The sequence below is a fragment of the Diospyros lotus genome, chromosome 2 (genome assembly GCF_014633365.1).
Source record: "Diospyros lotus cultivar Yz01 chromosome 2, ASM1463336v1, whole genome shotgun sequence".
NCBI classification, from domain to species: domain Eukaryota; kingdom Viridiplantae; phylum Streptophyta; class Magnoliopsida; order Ericales; family Ebenaceae; genus Diospyros; species Diospyros lotus.
The window spans coordinates 9,112,416-9,125,097 of record NC_068339.1 but is presented as its reverse complement, the minus strand read 5'-3'; the positions used below and the strand labels follow the sequence as shown (position 1 = coordinate 9,125,097).

Genomic DNA, 12,682 nt, shown 5'->3' with positions numbered 1-12,682 from the left:
TGTTTGCTAACAATGTTCCAAATACTTTATGGGGTGAAGTTATTCTAACAACCGCCTATCTCATAAATAGTTTGCCTTCCAAACCACATAACTGTCAAACCCATTTGAGTTGTTTACTTCATTGTCTCCCAAAGTGTTTGGATGTACTGCCTTTGTTCATAATCAACACCCTCACTGCAACAAACTTAATCCTAAGGTACTCAAATGTATTTTTGTTGGGTACTCTCTCACCCAAAAAGGTTACAAGTGCTACTCTCCTCCCACTCACCGATTTTATGTCTCTTGTGATGTGTGTTTGTTTGACCATCAACCTTACTATCTCCATGCTTCTCTTCAGGGTGAGACCTCTCATGAAGATAATCATTAGAACCCATCTATTTCACTTCCTATTTCCCTTCAAATTTATCCATCAAATGCTCCCTCACTTAAACTATCCTCACATCCTTCATTAGACCAACCTAAACCTATACAAGAAATGAGTCAAGGGGGAGAACCTACTATTGATCCACAATCGATTAAGGTTTACTCAAGAAGGCCAAAAGCTCTTCCACATAGCCATTCATCTAAACTAGAGCCAAGTCCTGGTTTGGACGAGGCTGCCATAGTTGATGATCTTGATGTTCCAATTGCTACAAGAAAAAGGGGTAAGATTGTGTACCAAGCTTTCTATCTCCAACTATTTGACGTATTCTAAGTTGTCTCCTAAGTGTAGGGTCTTTACCACTATGATTGACAATGTGGAAATCCCTCAAGACATTCAAAGTGCCCTTCATGACCCTAAATGGAAAAAAACTGTTTTGGAGGAAATGAATGCATTGATTAATAACAAGACATGGCATTTTGTGGAGTTATATGAAGGAAAGAGACCCTTTGGATGTAAATGGATATTCACAGTCAAATATGGCTTGGATGGAAAAATAGAAAGATACAAGGCAAGGTTAGTTGCCCAAGGATTCACACAAACTTATGGCATTGACTATGAAGAAACATTTGCTTCTGTAGCGAAGTTAAATTCAATAAGGGTTCTTTTGTCTCTTGCTGTCGACTTAGATTGGGAACTTCACTAGATGGATGTGAAGAATGTTTTTTTGAATGGGAAGTTGGAAAGGAAGTTTATATGAAGTTTTCACTTGGTTTTGAATACACTGAAGCCTCAGGTAAAAGTCTGTAACTTAAAGAAATCTCTCTGTGGTATCAAGCAATCACCCAAGGTATGGTTCACAACGTTTGGTGCTGCTATGACTTAGTTTGGATATTAGCAAGGACAGGCTAACTATGCTCTCTTCATTAAACAGGCTGAAAATGGAAAAAGATCAATTTTGATAGTGTATGTGGCTGATATGGTGATAACAAGTGATGACACTGAAGAGATAAAGGGACTTAAAACCAGGCTGCAGGCTGAATTTAAGGTCAAAGATCTCGATACACTAAAATACTTCCTTGGTATGGAGATAGCAAGGAGTAAACAAGGTATTTTCATAACCCAAAGAAAATACACACTTGATCTCTTGAATGAAACTGGAAAACTTGGATGTAGACCTGCAAGTACTCCATTAGAATGAAATTGGAAGCAAAAAGTCAAATAAAATGACTCTATTGTTGATAAGGAAAGGTATTAGCGCCTAGTAGGAAAGTTGATATACCTTTCCCTTACTAGACTTGATATTGCCTATAGCATAAGTGTTGTGAGTCTTTTTATACACTCACCTACACAAAGACACCTAGAGGTAGTAAACCAGATTCTTCGATACCTAAAAGGGACCCCTAGAAAAGGGATTTTGTTTTGAAAGAATGATCATAAGGGAGTTGAATGTTTTGCAGATGCAAATTGGGCAGGTTCAATCGAGGATAGCAAGTCCACAACTACCTACTGCACTAAACTATGGGGTAACTTGGTCACTTAGCAGAGTAAAAAGCAAACAGTCGTGGCAAGGACTAGTGCTAAGGTTGAGTACCGAGCAATTACTCAAGGGATTTGTGAGTTGATATGGCTAGGAAGATTATTACAAGACCTGAAATTTACATGGACTCCTATGAAGTTGTATAGTGACAACAAATCAACTATCAGTATAGTTCATAATCTAATCCAACATGACATAATGAAACATATGAGATTTGACTGAAACTTCATCAAAATAGAGATTGAGAGTGGAGCTATTAGCCTATCCTACATCCCAACTAAGACACAAGAAGCTAATATTCTAACTAAGGTACTGTTGAAACCAGGTTTTGAAGCATTTGTAAGCAAGTTGAAAATGATTAACATCTATTCACTAGTTTAAGGCGGAGTGTTGGAATCTGGAAATCAATCCTCGATTTAGAGGGAATGATTGAAGAGATTAAATCCCCAAATTAAAGGAGTAATCAAAAGAATTATCTTAGGTCAACTTTCTGTTTTAGTTTTTTGGTAGTTTCCTATTCTTGTATAGCCTAAGTTTCCTATTCTTGTATAACCTAAGATAGAAAGATCTCTTGTATATATGTATGTAATACCCCGAGGGCCCAGAGAAGTTAGAATATATCGAGGATAGTGTAAGAAAGGAAACAACACCAGCTGGATACCTTTTGGACTGAATGTTGGCAAAGAACTCCCAAGTTAAGCGTGCTTGACATGGGGCAATCTAATGATGGGTGACCCCCTGGGAAGTTCATGTAGGCCCATCAGGGTAAGTTGTTCCGGTCCTTCCTATCGCTCGATACGGGATGTTACAGGTGGTATCAGAGCCAACCCTTGGCGAAAGCGGTCCGATGAGGGCGGGGAGTGGCGCCGGGGCTTGAGGGCCTGTACAAGGAGCGGCTTCTGGCAGGCTTCTAGGATGGCAGCCCCCAAGGGGAGAAGGTCTGGGACAAGTTGTAAGGTCGCATGACGAGGACGTCATGTGCTTAAGGGGGGAGAATGTAATACCCCGAGGGCCCAGAGAAATTAGAATATATCGAGGATAGTGTAAGAAAGGAAACAACACCAGCTGGATACCTTTTGGGCTGAATGTTGGCAAAGAACTCCCAAGTTAAGCGTGCTTGACATGGGACAATCCAATGATGGGTGACCCCCTGGGAAGTTCATGTAGACCCATCAGGGTAAGTTGTTCCGGTCCTTCCTATCGCTCGATACGGGATGTTACATGTATTGTACAGCTGATTGCTAGAAGTAAGAAATCAAGTAATTTCTTCCAAAATTATTCGTTCAATCATCCGCACATATTTTCACTGAACTTACATATTGCTAAAGAAGGTATGGGGGAGGAGATTTTAACTCATGCAACTTAAAGCCCATACATTATGTACCTCATAAAACCCAAAGACTCTTTTCTGTGACTATGTTCCTTTCTGTTGTTGTTCCTTGAAAAACTAAAACAATTTGGTTGCCTAAACGAAAAGTAGTTTAGGAAGCACATCAATCTATCAATATTTTGAACTTGAAACAGTATATGGAATGGATCTTTCTTTGTGTTATGCTTCCAGTTTACATACCAAAACATCCCATCAATGAAACATCTTGTAAAAATCTGTCCCTATAGCACTCATATGATTTTGATTTGACTGTGCTCTGGTGTTAGCCTAAAAGTCACGTTTTTTATGGTGGTGGCACAGGAGTGGCAGTGGTAATATAAGTGCTTCTGGAGGTAATGGATTTGCTGGAGGCGGTGGTGGGAGAGTGTCTGTCAATGTTATCAGCAGGCATGATGACCAGAAATTCTTGGTTCATGGTAAGATTTCCCTCAGTGAAGATCTTCAGTATGAGTTGTGACTGCAGGTTGTTTGTGGATAGAGGACGTTTTCTATGTGATATGCAGTTTCTTTACTTCTGTCTAATGTCAGCATAATAAATCTTTGATAAGTTGAGAAGTTTGCTGTTTTTTCCTTTCTGCGTGGGCTCCATGCATTTGGGAGTGTGCCATTTATTTTATCTTTTGATACTACTGAAAACTCTAGTTGCATTATTTCTATATATTTTTGAATTTTATTGATTTGAAGCATGAAACGATCTTATGAACGCAAACCAAAGTGCACTGTCACAGCAATGGGCCTCAAAGAGGCAACAGGCAGGCCTTTTAGTTAACAAAATAATTTGTGATGATTATGCATCTCTTATCATCACGTGGCTTCTTCACTGTCACTAGGTCTGAAAAGTTATTGGATACTTTGGTTTCTTTAGAGGTAACATCTCTTACGTTATTTCACAGTTGTCATACAGTGATTATTTCATTTTTCAAGGATTATTTTTTCTTTTAAATGAGATTTGGGGATTCTTCATCAGAATAAATTGCCATTTTATTCCATTTGAATTGTAACTTATTGGTGTTAGAATTTTGTTTGCATGATTTTATAGTTTTTTTGCTCATACAGGTGTGTTAAAGACAAAAGGAGAAAGACAAAAGAGTTTGATTGGTTTTTATTCTTAACAAAACCTTTGGTTTCTCTGTTAAATTGAGTACATTTTGGCCCTTCTGAGCATGAATCATGAATTTTGAATGGAGTTGGTTGGTATTATTGTGCTGTTCAGAAGTATGTAGCTATATGTACTGTTGAATGACACCCCTGTCAAGTTTGGTTTAATTTTTTGGCTCTGGTGTCTTGGTTTTCTATTCTGTTCTATGTCTGGTCTGTGTGGACTAGTTTTATACTATGATGAGTTTAGACTTGATTTTGATTTTAGCCTCCTTTTATACCGCTAATTGTTAAATTTCATAGATCAATTTCAATTGAATCATGCTAGGTGTACATCACTTTTATACATCTTGGGTTACATAAAAGGGTATTATAACCAAAATACCCCTCACCTCACATGCGCCTCACGCGCCTCTATGCATCTCATGAGGGACTTTTTTGTCATTGGTATACCTTTATGTAGCCCAAGGTGTACACAAAAGTGTACCAATAGCATTTTCCATTTCAATTTGCCAGCATCAGAATTTCATGAATTTTGTATCCCGGATGGGCATTGGGAAATGTGTTCGGTTACAATATTTCTGTTTGCTTTAGAGGCTTTTGTTAACATCTTCACTTGAAATTCTAGGTCACCTTTTGAATATGTTGTCATTTCATCTTACTGGAGATGGGGACTTTTCAAGTTGTGAAATGCCTTACCTCTTACTTGCAGGTGGAAGAAGTTATGGGTGCCCTGGGAACTCTGGTGCTGCAGGGACATTTTATGATGTCGTTCTTCGGAGACTCTACATCAGCAATCACAATATGTCCACAGATACTGATACACTTCTTTTAGAGGTTCCGAATCAGCCTATGTGGACTAGTGTTTATATCCAGAATCGTGCCAGAGCTACTGTTCCTTTGCTCTGGAGTCGTGTGCAGGTCATTCAACTAATGTTATCTTCCTTTTCTTTTTCTTCTTTTTTTATCCTTGTTTGAATTTAATTATTGTTTAATGCTGAGGCTACAAGGCTATTTGGGATAGCAAAATCGAAACCGTCTGTTTTCACCCCCTCAACTCTCCCGTGGGCATCATTTTCATCTCATGCATCTCTGCAGTTGACACAGCCTTGTAAATATAGTGAGTGCAGATTGAGGTGGTTGATGAAGTAAACTGTTAAAAAGTTTGATGTTTCATGTGAGGTATGAGTTGAAACTAGTTTGTGACACTTATTAAGATATTTGCATACATTTTTTCTCATGATGAGCAGAAGGATGTAGCCATGGCTCGAGGGAGCTGCTTGGAATTTTCTTTGTCTTATTAACAATATTAAGGGCATAGGTTTAAGAGCTATTAGGTTTTAGTTCTGTGAATGAATACTTAATACATACTAGGAGTAGGCATTTTCATTATTTGATATTGATAGGTCCTGATACCTTGATGCTGGGAACATGTTACATGGTTCCCATTGGAGGAGTTCTTTGTAATTTTCTTTTCAACTTTTTGTGATGCTATTTTGAGTATGGATGCTGGCCTTGTGCAAGCAATGAGGAAAGAGTTCCATGTTACAAAAAATCTTACGGTTTTGCTCTTGGGCTTAGATTCTTGTTATGTACCTAGGGTTTACCTAGGGTTTTGATAGGAAATTGGAAGAAGTTGGGGGAGAATTGGATAGAAATGGGGGAAAAATCAGAAGAAATGAGGGAGATATCAGAAGAATAGGGAAGATGTTCAGACGGAACAGCAAAGGAGGTGGAGATTAGAGATAAATGAGAGGAAAATCGAGAGAGAATTTTTAAAGGGAAATGACTGAATTCAATTATCAATTCAAACATAACATTCTCTGAGTGATATAGCTTATTTATAGGTTGTTCCAACCTATCTAACTAAATGCAACCTAGAGTACAATATAGTAAATGCATGTAAACTAACTACTATTATAATGACAATTAATCCTTGGAGTCGTGACAATTCTCCCTTCCTTGAGAAAGTTCTTGTCCCCAAGAACTTACAATAACTAGCCACTATGTGCTTCATCCAATCCCCGTCTTCTCTTTCTGGTTTATCCTTCTCTTTTTCCTTCATTTCCTTCTTCTTTTCGACCTTTTCCTTCTTTCTCTTTTGTTCTTTTTCATTTGGTTGCCCTGCAAATATAAAATGTAAACCTGTATGATCTCCATGTCAAAGTTGTAGAGTCCAGTAATTTCCTGAATCTTTGCTAAGACCAGCTCAATGGCCAATATATCTCTAATCATACCATTTCTAGTAATAGGAAGGGACTCAAACTTCTTTGTCAGCCAGAATCTAATCTGATACTACAACTCACCAACTGGAATTTGAACAAACAAACTAGCAAAGAACTCCTCCTCCTGAGTTGTTTCATGCTCGCTGTCATACACCAACGGTTCTTGTAACGGCCCGCCTCCCGGAGCTCCCGCTAGGAAAGGAGATCCGTGAGAGAGTCGTTAAAGGTTAGGTACATAACATATTCCAATAAGAGCCAACCACATAAACAATACAGAAATCATAAAACTTCACTTATACACATATACATTTCCAGGTTAATATAGTGTTATGTTCGGGCTCATCTGCCCATACATTACAAAATATGGAAAGGGCTAAAGGAAAGTACAAAATAGAACTCAGCTCCCTGCCCTTAAAACAACCCCCAAGGATCTACAGGTTGGGAAGACATCTGTACACATCTATTACAAGACTCACCAGCAGCTATACCCGCCACCTTCCTTAGCTTTTTCTTTATCTTTACCTGGAATGGCACAAGAAATAACATGAGCCACAAGGCTCAGCAAGTCTATGAAACAAATATGGATCACAACATAGGATATGAAACAAATACGAAACAAAGCAGGGCCATAACACGATAACTGTAAATGAGTAAAAAGATAATCACAGCGGCCAATGGCAAGTACAAGTCACAGGAGTAAAAATAGCATGAACATATATCATTTGCAAGATCGTCTCACCGAGATGGAACAACAATGCTATAACACGGATAAGATAGTGTCAATGGTTCTCTACCACGAGTAGAAATATCAACAGACTCATTGCCATGGTAATATGCAAATATTCTGCCAGCGGACTCACCGCCATAGTGTCAACGGACTCACCGTCATAGTGTCAGTGGACTTGCCGCCATAGTATCAACGGACTCACCGTCATAGTGTCAGCAGACTCACCGCCATAGTATCAACGGACTCACCATCATAGTGTCAGCGGACTCATCACCATAGTATCAATGGACTAACCGCCATAATGACAACAAACTAACCGCCATAGTGTGAATGCACGGACGCACTGCCTTGGAAATCCACGGTACACCACCATTATATAACTTGCACACATATGTCAATGCATGAGATATGCATTCTCATTCCCATTGCAACATGCAACTAGGCATTCTCATAGTACTAGTGATCATTGTCTCATTCAAGGATACTTTTATGGGATATTCTTCATCTAACATGTTTATTTCTATGCATTTAACGCACCCAAGTCCCCCATGCGCAAACATGCTAATAGTTGTACACAAATTGGCCAAGAACATCTAGATATATTTTGTAAATAATAGGAGACCACTCAAAACTTGTCCAAATAGTTTCAAATATGAACCAAATCGAAGCCTATCGAGTTTAGTTTATAACGCAACAACGGTTCATAAATCCGATATTTCTACAAGAAGTTATGGCCAAAACCGTGGAGCATGCGCAGGCTGTACAGTCTAAAAACGGTCGACCGATGGGAAGGAAATGGTCGATCGACAGAGGCCTTTCACCCAAACTGTCGACCGTTTAAGGCAACAGTCGACCGACAGAACCCTTTACACCCAACTGTCGACTGATTAAGGGAAAAAGGTTGACCGGTAGTACCCGAAAAGCCACGAACAACCCACATAACACCCAAAATACATGCAAGTAACACCAAATTCTTGCATGTAGCTACACCCTAGCAAAAACACGCCATTCCTTTTAGAAATACGGGATGAATCAAGTCCCCGTTTAGATGCTAGTTACGGTTTATCAAAAATACAAGAAAAATGACACTAATCGCAACCAACCAGGTTTGTACAAAACCTCCTTCCAACGAAGGGTTTTATGAAAACTTAACCCGAAAACAGTTAACTCAAGAATCACAAAGGAAGAAGAGGGTCACACACACATTAACAAGATTCCAAAAGAAGCCCTTGACATGGAAAAGAGATAGAACAAGAACTTGCCTCAATGGTTAAATGAATCCGATGAAGAAGACAAACCACGAACCAAGCTCATGAAACCGACAAGATGCCTTCTACTTCATTAACCAATCTCCTCTTTAGCATCAACAAGATGGGGATGAAGGAGGAGAGTCGGTGGAGCAAAAAGAAGAAGAAGGATCGGGAGAAGGAGGAAGAAATTGGTGAAGTTTATACACAAAGCCATATATATACTTCTCCCCTTTTTCCCATTTGCCCTTACACTTGCAACTATTTACATGGTTGCCACTCCCTTTTCTCCTCCTTTAATTTAAATAGAAAAGCTTATACATATATACACACTCACACACCCACCAAGGCTAACATACACTAGACCCTATGTCGGGTCGTTACAGTTCTTCTTCAATAAATGTCTTCTCCAATGGTGTCGCTGTTACTCTCCCTAGTGAATCAATAATTTTTTCCACTTTAGTTTGTTCCTTAGTCTCCTGTAAGTCAGAAAGCTGAGAATGGATCCTAGTCGATAAAATCGGATCTTTTGCAGATCTAGAAATTTCCTTTATCTCTGAAAGCTCCTCAATGGAGGACATAATATTTTCATTCTTGTAAGGTTGAACACATTTTGTAGCCTCATCCACTAAAGCATCAGTATCCACATATTTGAATGATCCCTCGGTCATAGTTACCTGATCCGATACTGCATCCGCTTCCTTCAAACCATAGGTATCAGAAAGGATTCCATTAGGAGGTTTTGTAGTGGATCTTGAATAAAGTTCCACTGGTATACTAACCTGATACTTCTTAGAAAATATCACCAAAAATTCATCAAACTTCCTTGATAGGCCATCCAATTTGCCGTTAGTTCTGTCCATAATGTTCTTGATTATGTCCATAGTGTTCTTGCTTCTGCCCATAGTGTTCTCGATCCCTATATCCATCTCCTCAATTCGATTTCCTTGAAAATTCTTCTCTGCTCAACTGAATTAATCAGTCTCCTTGATTTGAATTGCCTCTGCAAATCAACCTCCTCTACTGCAATCTTTCTGAGAATACGATCGATTTATATTACCACTAGGAATCGATCCGAAATTGCTTGGAATGATACTCGATCAGCTCTGTTGTGGCTTCCTAAGGGTCGCCTACTTTCGGCTTCCAAAGTCACTGGAATTCTGTCACTGGAACTACTTCTATAAATCGCCTATCACAGTTGCAATCAACTGACTCTGCTTCGCCTTCAATTTTGAGCCAAGAATTTTCGTTGGAATCACTGTAAGTATCACCTCCGATCAACTGTAACTGATTGTCAACAATCGCACTCGTTGTTTAGTGATCGCTCAAGATCAGCTTTTGATCGTGCCTTCCTTCTTGCTACTACCTCAAATTCACAGCCAAGGACCACCAGCTCTAATGTAACTTTGTAAGAGTTTGCTTGGGTGTTGCTTCGTGGCCTAGATCGCTGGAATTGAGAAATCGGTAGCCTGAGAGTCACCTCTAACTCTACTCCCTGAATTGCCTCTTGCGACTCAATACCTAAATTCAACTGCTAAGATTTTCACCACAAATTGTCGGAATCACAGTTGAGGATTGACCGACTCTGATACCAATTTATCATGTACCTAGGGTTTACTTGGGGTTTCGATAAGAAATTGGAAGAAGTCGGGGGAGAAATAGATAGAAAGGGGGGGGGGGGAATCGGAAGAAATGAGGGAGATGCCAGAAGAATAGGGGAAGATATTCAGATAGAATAGCGAAGGCGGGAGAGATTAGAGAGAAATGAGAGGGAAATCAAGAGAGAATTTCTAGGGGGAAATGACTGAATTCAATTATCAATCCAAACATAACATTCTCTGAGTGATATAGCTTATTTATAGGTTGTTCCAACTTATCTAACTCAAAGGTACAACTATTCTCAACAACTTAGAGTACAATATAGTAAATGCATGTAAACTAACTACTATTATAATGACAATTCCTTGGGGATCCTTGGGTTTGTGACAATTTTGTACAATTTCCATGTTGGACTTTGGTATTTGTACGTGTGAACTAAGGAAATAAATGATGGGCCTTGCAGAGGCTAGAGGCAACATGGGTAATTGATTAAATACTCATCTACAACAGATTAGATGGTCCCTTGACTTCTAGTTTCTTATGAGGATCATCTACAAAGTGATTCATATATGTTGGAGTTCATTATGTTAAGGGAAAAGAAAGAAGAGAATGAAAAAGGTGTTGTTGCTGGGCTGTGGGAACTAATTCAGGAGACTATTAGTGCTTCCATCACTCCTTTGCTTGAGCTGGTCTTTTGAGTTTTATATTGTTGCTTTAGAGTTGAAGGGTTTCCCCCTTCTTGAATGCGAAAGAAATTAGTTGCTTCCTTTTTGCTATGTTTACTTCTATTTTGTTCTTCTCGGTCCTTGGTCACTTTTTTTCCTTCCTTTGTTTTTCTGTTCTTTTGTAATTTCTGAAACACAATTGTAGTACCTCTTTATTTGAGATCTTTCTCTTATTATGTTGGATTAATTCACTTAAAATTGTTGCATATCAAATGGAAATATCTCCTCATATTTAAAAATGGTTTTTATTTTTTTCCCTTAAGTCTCAACCTTAAAGTATTCCCACCAGATATGGTAGCTTGCTGTATTAGCTGTCTAACTTCATGGATGTAGTAAGATATACTTGCAAGATATTGCTTATGCTGTTTCATTTACGTCTGTCTACATCCAGATATTGATGTACTACATACATATAGGTACTGGGACAGCTAAGTTTATCATGTTCTGCAGTCTTGAGCTTTGGGCTTGCACATTATTCTTCATCCCAGTTCGAGTTAATTGCGGAAGAGCTTTTAATGAGTGACTCAATAATCAAGGCAAGTGGTTGACATTATTTTTCTGTGCTTTATTTTTCCATTTTAAATTTTTCTTCTGTTTCTAGTTAATTGCTCAAAAAATGATCGTTAGGCATTTACTGTTTGGTCCTTATCTAATAAAAAATTTGTTAGGTCACATATGTGATAACTTTCTTGTTTCTGATTGACGTATTCTTTCAATTATGCTGGACATACCTGCCATCCTTTCAAATGAAGCCCAGTTGTCATCAACACAAGCTTACGATTGAGTTCAGTGTTTTGAAAGTTAAAAAATATGTCATTTCGCCCTCATGTGGATAGACTTGAACGTGTGAATATATCTTGAAGTTTGAAGTAGAAAGTTAGAAGTTTTCACAACTTACTCTTGTGAGAAAGAACAGATTGATTTATAGTAAAATTTATAACTCACATGGCATCTCTGACATTTCCTAGATTTTTCTGATCTTTGGAAATTTTATTGTGTGTTTTGTCTAAAAGGTTTTTGTGCAGGTTAATTATGGCCAGTGCTATTTCTCTTCAGCATTTTATCTTAATTTATCTGCATTTTCCATGATTATCTGCACAGTTTGTTAACATGTAGATTTTGCACCTTGTCTATGACTCCTTTCTACATTATTTTAATTTTTTACAATTCTATAATCTTATATATCCTATTGCTTTCTATCACCTTGAGTTTTGAACTGTACAGGGTACAAGTTCATCTGCCATGCTAAAATTCTTAATTTGCAATGGAGCTCTTCTTTTATTTTTAATGTTTCTTATATGTCGGTGGTATAGTTTGTTGATATTGTCTTGTTAACTTGGTGATCAAGTATAGGTATATGGGGCATTGCGAATGGCTGTCAAAATCCATTTAATGAGCAGTTCAAAAATCATTATAGATGGTGATGGTGATGCACTTGTTGCAACATCATTGCTAGAGGCCAGCAACTTGGTGGTTCTTCAGGTAACTTATACATAACAATTTTGACCAGTGTTGCTTTCTTGCACACATTGCTAAATTTACTTGGTTGGCACTTCGCAGGAATCATCTGTAATACATTCCAATGCAGATCTTGGAGTTCATGGGCAAGGTTATCTCTATTTGGTTGGACCAGGAGATGTGATTGAAGCTGAGCATTTGGTTTTATCATTATTTTATAGTATAAGTGTAAGTTCATGGGTTCATGTATTTTATGTGTGTTTACTATAGGAAAATGATAATTTTCTCTAACTATTCCTTGTCTTTAGGGAT

The 12,682-nt window shown here is 38.3% G+C and overlaps 1 protein-coding gene across 4 annotated transcripts in view; it reads left to right on the top strand.

Moving 5' to 3' along the window:
- The window catches only part of LOC127793928 (uncharacterized), a 76,962-nt gene that overhangs the window by 19,952 nt on the left and 44,328 nt on the right, over positions 1 to 12,682 (top strand). For all 4 annotated transcript variants that reach the window (XM_052324728.1, XM_052324727.1, XM_052324729.1 and 1 more), the window contains exons 2-6: positions 3,592 to 3,707; positions 5,102 to 5,310; positions 11,329 to 11,448; positions 12,266 to 12,394; positions 12,473 to 12,598. In XM_052324728.1, coding sequence (XP_052180688.1) covers positions 3,592 to 3,707; positions 5,102 to 5,310; positions 11,329 to 11,448; positions 12,266 to 12,394; positions 12,473 to 12,598 — 700 coding nt within the window. The remainder of the gene's footprint in view (positions 1 to 3,591; positions 3,708 to 5,101; positions 5,311 to 11,328; positions 11,449 to 12,265; positions 12,395 to 12,472; positions 12,599 to 12,682) is intronic.